The following is a 10,790-nucleotide window of genomic DNA, read 5'->3' as shown; positions in this document are numbered from 1 at the left end:
AAGTTCTATTCATTCATCATTCAAACAATATGTTTGTAATTATTAACATAGGACAGTAGAAAGAAAGCAAATAACTTGGTTCAGCTCACGAAATGTAAATGTGATTTTAATCAGGCAATAAGGTAGACACACCCGCAATGGTCCTTACGAGGTCCTTCGAATCTGTGGCGCGGGTCTTGTGCTTACTTTTTCCATGTTGATATGGATTTTACAAAAGTAATGAATGACTGACCAAATATGACAACATGTTTTCCCTTAAACAGAATTGTTGGTTCATAAGAAAGGTAAGCACTTGTTAATTAAACTATCAACGATGGTTTGGGGAAGTGTGTGAAGAGTCGGCGAACGGTTTAGTAACGTTAGTTCAAGACTTTCTGAACATCATTATTGTGGTTTTCAGTTATGCAGAGAACAATTTGTATGCAAATTAATGCACTTTTTAATTACTTTACTATTTTTATATCAGATTGTTGTAAAATAATAAATGTTTTTGCATCGTTAAAAATCACATGTCTAAAATATGTATGGTCTAACTCGTCTTATTCGGACAGGTTGTAATATGGAGGGCAGTGGCGAGCATCGCGTGGACAGTTATCCTTTTACCTCTGACAACTGCGCTTTTTCTATTCCTAAGTAGATTTTGTCTGTTTCATCCCATCCAGTGGGTTGTAGGTAAGATGAATGATCTCAAGAACAAACTTTAATGGCTGCTATCATCAGTTGTTGACAAATCCATACTATTTATAGAGCTGTCATTTCTTTATTCAATAACTGAAACATGGCTTTCAGAATGCATAAGTCTACTGACAGCCCCAAGCACCATCTTTTCTCTCGTTGTCCTGTGTGGAGTGGTTCTGGCGACCGGATTTTTCAACCTGGAGTTCTACACTTGTAAGTCAACTGGAGAGACAACTACATAGATTTGTCATTTATGGACAAACGGAACAAAAATCTGATATGCTGTTTGTGCTTTATTGTGTGGTATACTGATTACAAAACTTGTTGTGTATCTTTTAGTGGTTCCTTCCATTCCTTGTTCCCGTGTGGCTCTCCTGGGGACAGTCCTTCACCCGCGGCAATGTGTCCATTCTTTGGTGTACTGCACCATGGGCATGTTGATGATGTGGTGTGCCTCTGTAATCATTGGTGGACGTTATAGCACTATAGGAAGTTCCTGCAAGCTAAGTGAGAGGTGTGATATGTACATTTGTTCATGACATGGCCTGATTTTGTTGTCCCACATACACTAACTGTTCAACAAAAGATCACATAACATGACTTGCATTTTGGACATTCTCGAAGGAAATGACATATGCGGTTGTCTTAAATCATTTTAATTAACTCTTGTCAGTAATCTTATCCCAAAATTGCTTGTGGGTCAGTCTTGCCCGCATGTAGGTCAAATTACTTCAGCACTCTTCACCTGCCATATAGTGTTTACTGACAGATTCGATGTGTTCTATGCTTTCTAACAATGTATAATTAATAACACTTCTTTATTTTATGTTTTCTTTTATAGCGGTGAGCTCATAACCTGTTTGAATGAGTATCATCTCTTTCTAATCCTGGCTGGGGCCTTCATCGGTTACAGTCATAGTTTTTTGGGAGTGGTTCAAAATATGTACTATGTGTCCTTTCAACCCATACAAGTAAGTACTTCGCTATTCATTTTAGTTTTCCTAAACATGTCATACTGTCAAGTATCAGTTAAGAATTACGCTGCGATTAGTTAAGAATGAATGTGAACTGAATGTTTAATGCTTGCATGAATAAGTCATTAATGAAAACCCCCTTGTCCCTCCCACATTGACTTTGAAGCAATACAATTACCTCCGGTTTAAGGGCTCTCTTACCATGGTGGTGAAGTGCAGTGTTATTCAAGCCTTGTATTCAGCCAGGAATTTCACTGTGCTTTATTTATTTTTTGGTGAGTTCCAGAAGTTATCGCATACATTCAGTTGACGCTAATCTTTCTTGCAAAATGATGATCTTGAATGCTGTCCATATTTTTAGGGTATCTTCCCAAGACTTGGATCTCTAGCACATTTAATCTGCAGATAGACAGGTCAGATTTATCAATTTAGTCTGTGAAATATTATAATGTCTGCATAAAACAATTATATTGATGAATCTGTATATTTAACGTACCTTTTTAAACTCTCATAGTTCTCTTCAACCTTTGGATTCATTGACTGGACTGTTAGATTTCTCCCTTCTCTACCACCTGTCGATTAGTGGCACTTTCTTGTACCTGACTTGGTACATCACTGTCCTTCTGTTCAGGATCTACGTCACTGAGGTTTTTAAATGGATTTCTTTCATTCTGAGATAGAAAGCAGTGAGCTTACTATAGAATTTGTGTTGCCAATTACCCTGATTAATGGTTATGTATTACCAGGCCTACAGTTTCCCAGTACAGTCTTTATTTACTGAGGATGCAGAACAGTGTCTGCCCAAAGTTCTGTCTGAGAAGAACACTTTAGTCATGAAGGTTTGTTGCCATTTAGTTTTTTCCCAGCAAAATAGATTCGGCTGTTATTACAGATCATTTGCTTCAGTGCCAGGTCAAAATTAGTCTTAATATTTGCTCATGCTTGTTTTTTTGCAGGTTTTGGCTCTTCAGGACTTGGCTCTCTTATCGCAACACTCTCCTTCACGCAGGCAGGAAGTTTTCAGTCTGAGTCAGCCAGGTACAAACATACTTGCTTATATATAGCATTAAGCCACTGTCCAATTAGCCAACTCGAAACATGTTATTCTTGCTTGTTGAAACATGGCACTCCTCTGATTATCAAATGACTATAGCTAAATTTCACCTAATGGGATGTCAATCTTGCCTCATTGAATATTTTGTCTCCACTGCTAAAATACACCTTTATTCATTGTCATCACTGTAAATATAATGTACCTTGTATATGTAGGCGGTCACCCACATAACTGGAATGCGATCAGTAAGGAATGTATGTCTCTGTTGAGTGAGCTCACACAGAGACTAGTGGCTCATCAGGATGCCGTTGCCTCTAACGGCAGAATCAAGTCTCAGTCTGTCAGCAGTGACACCAAATCTGGCTCTTCAGGCAGCTCAGGTACAGGCACCTACATAGCATCCAGCAAGGGCACATCTGATACTGGGCATAAATTTAGTTAGCCTTTGTAACCTCTGAACTGCTGATTGATCTAGCTGGTTTTCCCTGTCTGTAGTCATATCAGCCGAGGACATGCCTGAGACACCTCGACCCAATATGCCACTCAGGACACCTGGATCTGTCTTTCTTAAGTCGTCAGTGGGAGGGATGCACGGCCCTCTGACGGCTCCTTTCACCCCAGATCTGGATAGCCCTTTCTCCTCACCTGCTATTCGTCGCCTGGCTGGTCAACAGGATCCCCAGTCTCCCTGGTTCGGCTCTGTGCAGAGCCCTCATATCATGAGGAGAGGACCCAAACTGTGGAGTGCCTCCACTGGTAAGACAGATAGAAGAATGTTGTCATTTTGGACTGGATCAAATGATTTAAATGACCCCATGAAAGATTTAATTCCAAATCAATTTTGATGCATTGGTATTGTTACAAGTATTGTTATAAGTGTAAATATTAGAAAAGATTCAATAAAGAACAAAGAAAAGAAGCACTTTTTTTGTCAGAATTTATTAAAGGGATATTTCAGAGGCAAAACAAACTTTCCCCATGTTTAACTCCCCCTTACAGTATCTGACTGAATATGACTTTCTTCTTGAAGAAAAATGCAGTTGAAGTTCTAATACCACATATCATTTACATCCAAGCGATAAAATGGTAGGGAATGGGTGTCAACTATTTGAAGTTCCAAGAGGGTGAGAAAAACATGGGAAAATATTTTTGCCCTTTGAAATATCCCTTTAAAATTACCAGCAAAATAGACAGTGACTAGGCCGTAAGGTAGTGTTTACGCTGCAAAGATTAATACGTTTTGACCCGTTCATGTCACTTTCTAATCTTTTTTGGACAGAGTCACAGACCAATGGCAGTCCTCCTCCCTCTCCTGCTACTCTTCCTAGTCCTCCTCCAGCCAATCAGAAGCCCAGCTTCCTGACCCAGTGGGTCCAGAACAGAAGAGAGCAGGTAACATCAAATCCTAGCAGAACCGTAAATGAATCCATTATTTTTGGTTGGTTTCCAAGTGTGTGTATCCATAGGAACACAAACTGCCAAGCTTTAGAGTGTCCGGTTCGTTGTTGTAGGAAAAAAGACCAGTTCACATTTCAATGGCCTAGAGAGCGGTTAACTCATGTTCCTGTGATATTCTCTATTGTTGTGCTCAGGTTAAAAGCTTTTTGGCAAAGCGGGTGCTGATAGTGTATTTATTTAACAAGGTAAGATCACCGTAAGCATGCATTACTTGAATGATCTGTTTAAATCTGCATGCTGCCATAGAAGATTAGCAATGAGGCAAATCATTAATGCATGTGTAGATATCCATGTTTTTGTCCGTCTGGGTGGATCTGATTGGTTTGTAGTGTTCGATTACAGTTTTGTGTACCAGTTTACATACAGTTTTAAATAGAAATTAAATCCAGACTTCATTTTCACTTTATACAAAGTGATTCAATCATCCACCATCTATTCATGTTGCATTTTATTTTAGCTATGAAGTTATTAGAGAAACTGTATGTGAACTTTTCATTTTTTCCATTGTAGTCACTTTTTCCTAACCATTTAAAATCAATTACAGTATCTTAGTTCTGTATAAACCTGTTGTTTGAAACCCTAAACCGGGCTTTGAAACATTAAATTGAAATTTTCTTCTTTTGAACAGCTTCCTGAAGCCTCTAGCCAAGCTCTGTTTGCTGATAGTCAAGCTCAAATCTGGGCTCTTCAAGGTTAGAGGAGTATAATTAATGTAAAGGAGATGCATGAATAATTGAGTCCATGTGTATATATTAATCTTTGTTTTGTTTATGTTTAAAGGACTATCACATCTGGTGGCAGCCTCTTTTTCTGAGGACCAGTTTGGAGTGGTGCAGACCACTTTGCCCAGCATTCTCAGTTTCTTGGTAGTCCTGCTAGAGGTAAGGCACTAAGAGAGGTTTCTGCTGGAAAGCCTGGAAATGTCATTGATTCTTTGCCTGAGAGTCACATTATAATCATTGTTTGTCTTGTCAGAAACATTTCTTCTTGAATTGAATTTACTAAGAATAGATCTTTGCTATGCGCATATAAATCTTCCCTAGCAATATTTTGGAAGATACCTGGAATCTAATGGAAATTCTCTTGTCAAATCATAATTATTTCAAACTGTACTGATACATGTCAATTAATATACTAATTGTAGGCTGTTGATAAACACTTCAAACTTCCGCATGCCTCCAGTAAGCCTGTAAAGACTGCCTGCAGTATGGGTGACTCCACCTATAAAACTCTAAGGTTTGCTCTACGAGCGGCACTTAAAACTGCTATCTACAGGATAACCACCACTTTTGGAGAGCACCTGAAGTAAGTCAATACAATAAGAGTAATGCATTTCGGAACAATAAACATAAAAATTCTGAACTTGAATAGAAATTCACGGGATAGACACTCTTTTTATCATTTTTCTTTGCCATATGTACTGTCATGTTTTTGTTTACCCATAATCTTATTGTGCATTTGCTTTTTTAGTGCTGTGAAAATATCAACAGAACATCGAAAAAGACTTCAACAGTTTTTGGAATTTAAAGAATAGTGCACAAGCCTCAACTTTATCACAGATGACCTTGGATTTGTGTGTGCTGGTCAGTAGAAGAAAGCGAGACATCACTGGATGCATCTTTTAAAGATCCGACTTATGTGGAGGGTTAGCACTGTACTTCACTCAAGGCCTTATCAAATATTTTGCTTTACAGTCTGGTGCTGCACGATGAAATCCCAGTTATATTCATTTTTACATCTTATGCTAGTACAATGGAATGGTCATTTGTTTTATGAGGCTTTAAGACTGTTTGATATTATGGTGGGGAAATGGTTAAAAAATATCGTCACTCTGCATTGGACTATATTTAAACTATTATGCCCCTTAAAAAGAAGTTGGGGTTGTTTCTGTGTTCATATTTGAGTTGTTTTTAATAGCACCCTAATTGTATTTCAGGTTATTAATCAGGCACAGCAATTCCTTCAGATTATTCAGTTTGCCACGACCGTATTTGCATTATTTGTTTAAATGTCAGCTTTTGGAAGCCTTCATAAAAATAAATAAACTTTTCTATAATATCTTTGTGTAAATGTAGTTCTTAACAGTGTTAAGTTAGCAGTACCATGAATATACGACAGATGTCGCTGTTTGTATTCTGAATGTAGTGTACGTGACAGCGTTGCGCAACGGTTTGACGCCTACGTGCGTATACATATTTGACGTAATATCATGAATACAAAATTGAGTTAAATCTCTAACGTGACTTTACACAATAACACATTATATTCGGTGCTTAATCTCAGCTACATATTTATATCATGCGTAATGTGAAACATGTAACGGTACGTTTTTGTCAGGTCACACAGCTTCGTAATTCGATAGATCTGTAAGTGTTTACTGAAATTAACCATGTTGTCAAGGTGCATTAACCATCTTTATAGCGTCATGTAGTTTACAAATACCTCGCAAACAATTGTTAATTTGTGGTTTCTGTTGCTTGAAATTCCTTGTTTATTTTCGTTGTGTGGAAACTTTAACGTATCTTTGTCAAAGTTACTGCAGCTTTAAGTTCACAACGTAAATATCCTTCAAGTGATGAGGACAATTGTGTTACTCGGCTATGAAGCCGGTTTATGCATTAGATGACCGGTTTGCATTTTAAAGTGCGAGAAGGCGGAACTTTTCTCGTTTGTTGTGAGGTTTGTCTGGTTAAATGGGTTTGGCTCTTGCACTGTGAGAAGGATGGACAGCAGTTTTGGTCCTGCAGCTGAGGAGGAAGAGAGACTGGCAGTTTTATTCAATCTTTGGTGAGTAGGCCTACTGACATATCACGTTTATCTCAATCGAATATAGATAACACAGAAAATACAACTATAAAGTTGAATTGTGAAATGATGTCTTTAATCTGTTTTTATACTTTGGTTGGTTATGTGATGATGACCGTTCCATCATTCTGTAGCCTGCTCTGATGAATAAAGTGTGTAGTCAAATGGTTAGTTTGTTAAATGTTAAGTCATTTGCTGTATGAAACATACATTTAGAAATGAAAACTGAACAGGACAATTTTCCTTTTTTTGAGCTATGCACGTCCAACTTTGTGGTGATAGAATATGCGCCTCGGTTGCAAGTCTTGGAAATCGTTCACCAGTTAATTTTATGTTCTTGCTAAGGAAGGACACATGAGATTTTGCTCTTGGTCATCTTCCAGTTGATTTATAAAGTTAAGTTTGACTGGGTTAGATTTCAGGAAACATAATGCGATATTATTTAAAACACAAACATTGCAGACAGAACGATTTGTTGAAAGGGTTTGTGGGGAATCTGGCACAGAAGATAAGGTTATTGTGAGCATATTTCATATCTAGTCTAGTTCTTCATCATTGTTCTGAGTTTAACAAGCAATTCAGAGAAACGTGCTTATAATGAAGAAAGTACAGCAATGTTCCTGCGCGGCCATCGGCTATTTTGTTCGGTTGAGATGTTCAGACAAGATGGTTTAGTTTTTGGACACATTTTCCCCCAACAAAATTAGCTTTAGTTTGTTTCAATTGGAAAAATAACACCTTAGCCTGTTTCCTTGTGTATTGTTTTATTAATTTGTGTTTTTTCTTTTTTGCTGTTGAGCATATTTTATAATCAGTCTTTGGAGCAGATGTTTACAAATAAAGTGAGTAAATATTATAATATGTGTCTTGTTTGGATCCGAGTAGCTAAATGTTATTTAGATAAATGCCTGATTAAAGTCATCATGGGTTTATGATAATAATCTGTTTAAATCTTAAACATATAAATACAATTAAGGAAAAAGATCTTCTTGATGCAATATTTTTTTATTAATTCTTGTTTCAACATGAAGACCAGACCCTGCATATTATGCTTCAGTTTTGCTTGGTGAAATACATTGTTTATTTATCTAAGTTCCTAAGTTTATTCAGTTTAAGCACCGTGTTGCCAGAGCATCAATGGTGAGCTTAATGTTTGCAGACAATAACACTGACAACAGATATCTGCAGAAATCCATAGCCTTGCGTGGTTGTTTTAAGCTATAAGAACATTTTGTTACTTAGAAAAATTAACTTATGATACTGAATATGATATCGAATATTCAAAAGTATCATCAAAAGTTGACTTGAAACCAACAAAATTTGTGTTGCTCCAGAAATAACACACAGATGTGTCCAGTTAACACAAGAAAGACATTTTGTGTTTTTAACAAACCATTTTTAGAGTGCACTCCCTGCAACCTTATCCTAGCTTGAAGTGGCCATTACGGTACACCTCAGATGACCCTGGTCATCCTTTCTTTAAAAAATGTTTCTTATCCGTGTAAATTGTTAAATTCTGAACAGATTCATTTGTGTCTCAGTGTTTGAACTTGAGGTATACCAAATTAGCATATTTCAGTATATTATTTTTCTCCTCTGATTGTTTGGTCTGAAGAGCTGAACATTCATTTTATTTTAATACAATAAAGTTTTTACCTAAGAGGTTGACCAGAGGTTGATATTGATATTGATAAACAGCTAATCACAGATTCTTGATGATAGACCTTGCGATAGCTAAGATGATGAGAATTCAAAGCTATCATAGATAATATTTCTTTAACAAATACACCACTAACACAACCTATTACTGTTACATTACATTTTTCAATAGTGCTGTTTTTAATGTCTAAAAAAGCTAAATTCTTCATGTTCGAGTGTCCATTAGTGTCCTGTGATGATAATACATAATAAAGTTAGTGATGCCACAGTGTTCCATTACACTTTGCATATTGTAAGCCAGCATTGTTTTGGGGCTATAAATCACTGCAGTTAAATATTTCATCAGCCGATTAATATTCTAAAAATCTTCCTGTAAACAAATGCTTCAGTGTCTGTTGAATCCATTATGCTTAAAAGCATTGTACTACTGATGTTATGTGTATTGCTGTGGTTTGTTTTCACTCTTAAAGTTAATTGAATGTGATAATGATGGTGTTGACAGTGACAGTAAAGCAGGACTTGCTTCCTGTTGACTGGGGATTGAATGTCACAGTGATTCTTGCCTCACGTATACTTAAAAGCCAGGATTCCATTTACTTTCATGGAATGCTTGGAAATATGATCTAAGACCAATAAGATGTGGGGATCATTAAATATTTTTCCTGTGAGGTTCCCAAAAACACCAATGTACCATCCCAGAAACGCTTCACTTCTAGGTCTTAATCATTCAGGTTTTATTTGTGTGGCGTATTTAATAGGTGAAACTGTGTCTCCTTTTACACGTCTCAAGCACACATTTACGTTTAAAGCTTTATTTACATTCAGAAAGGGTGAAGGAGTTGAGGTTTGGAAGCCTGATTGGAAACATAGGAGCTTTTTCTAACCGAAGGAGCTTTAACAGAGACGCTTGGCTACTGTTAGTACTGTACATGGCTCAGTGTGGCTAAAGATGTTACACTATACATGCAAAGCAAACAAATTGTGACTCAAATGAAATCGGCTGTCGTCTGTTTATTCCCTGTGACATCTCGGGTTGCTCCTAATTTAAACATTTCATTTTGCAACTCGGTAATCATAGTCGTTTTTTAACCAGAACCAGAATATTTTTATTGAAATATAAAATTCAAGTCATAACCAATTAACAGGGTGTATTTTATAGAGGTATAATCTGCTTCAACGCCAAGCCATTGGCAGATGGGTAGTATGCAGAAGTACCAGCTCCACATACTGTCTACCCACCACATTTTGTGGAGAAGCTCTGTCCATGTCTGGTGGTTTGGATTCAACCACTGTCATTTCGGTGGAATGTTCTGGTTTCGGAGTTCAGCTGAGTGTTCTCACAGATATGCACTTGCTTATAAATGTTTGGAAGTGGCAGTGTGGTCTGACGTAGTCGTTCCGTAATGCGTCCTTTCATCAATGCCTAATAACACCAGTCGGTAATATGATAAGCTAGGATCTTTTTTTATTGTGTGTCGATGTCTTCTATGAGACACAAGTCTATGTATCCAGATGTCTTTTGTAACTGTATAAAGAACATTTTATTTGTCTTGTTGCCACAATAAGGCCAATGGACACAGACAATTTACTGTTATTTTTGGAGCTTTTTTGACTACCAATGACATACTGTTGGCTATTGAATACATTCTGTATGTATAGAATATACCATATAGACCAATTGGCAAGATGTAATCGACTCCGGTCCAAATGAAGAGTTCGGATGAAAAACTCTGCGTGTATCATGCTCCTACATTTACTTTCAGCAAGATATTTCAGACCAGGCAGAGTGTGGTATTCAACGGGTTTTGACGAAAATTAATTTGAGTAACGTAGTAAAAAAACATCTAATAGGCTTTATTATTTTTTGTTTACGAACATTTTACTTTAAAAAACTGTTTGCAAAATTAATATAACTTACATCAAGTTTTGCACACAGTTTTTTTAAAGTAAAATGTACTAATTTAAAAATAAAGTAAATCCTATAAGCTGTTTTTTTTCAGTGTTTCAGTGAATGAGTATGTCAACACAACATCATAATCAATTTTTTGTCTTTATGGCATAAATCTCTAATGGCTCAAGAGGAAATGTGTCTGGATAGTGTTTAAGACCACTTAGATTTTATGGTATTTCATGAAAAGAGAACAAAATTAAGTATGAAGTAT

General features: G+C 36.8%; 2 protein-coding genes across 4 annotated transcripts in view; both read left to right on the top strand.

Moving 5' to 3' along the window:
• Positions 1–102: 102 nt before the first annotated feature.
• Positions 103–6,391, top strand: ndc1 (NDC1 transmembrane nucleoporin). Of its 3 annotated transcripts, none has more exons than XM_079451643.1 (18): positions 103–284; positions 552–672; positions 790–891; positions 1,018–1,192; positions 1,520–1,649; positions 1,819–1,927; positions 2,014–2,065; positions 2,167–2,299; positions 2,399–2,491; positions 2,609–2,690; positions 2,922–3,086; positions 3,202–3,462; positions 3,986–4,098; positions 4,299–4,349; positions 4,793–4,856; positions 4,945–5,045; positions 5,309–5,469; positions 5,635–6,391. In XM_079451643.1, exons 1-18 carry the CDS (start codon positions 246–248, stop codon positions 5,696–5,698), a joined length of 2,016 nt encoding a protein of 671 aa, XP_079307769.1. In that variant the 5' UTR covers positions 103–245; the 3' UTR covers positions 5,699–6,391. The 3 variants fall into 3 exon arrangements, with proteins under 3 accessions (XP_079307769.1, XP_079307770.1, XP_079307771.1); XM_079451644.1 differs by having other exon boundaries at positions 154–284; positions 1,843–1,927; positions 5,635–6,218; XM_079451645.1 differs by lacking the exon at positions 1,819–1,927 and having other exon boundaries at positions 169–284; positions 2,028–2,065; positions 5,635–6,218.
• glis1a (GLIS family zinc finger 1a) overlaps positions 6,363–10,790 on the top strand; it is a 23,569-nt gene continuing 19,141 nt past the window's right edge. Inside the window, exon 1 of the mRNA XM_079451647.1 lies at positions 6,363–6,951. The gene's annotated coding sequence lies outside the window, so the exon portion shown is untranslated. The remainder of the gene's footprint in view (positions 6,952–10,790) is intronic.

This window comes from Barbatula barbatula (assembly GCF_947034865.1).
Source record: "Barbatula barbatula genome assembly, chromosome: 3".
Lineage (NCBI taxonomy): Eukaryota > Metazoa > Chordata > Actinopteri > Cypriniformes > Nemacheilidae > Barbatula > Barbatula barbatula.
Note: the sequence above shows the minus strand (reverse complement) of the source record. Positions and strands in the feature narration are given on the sequence as shown.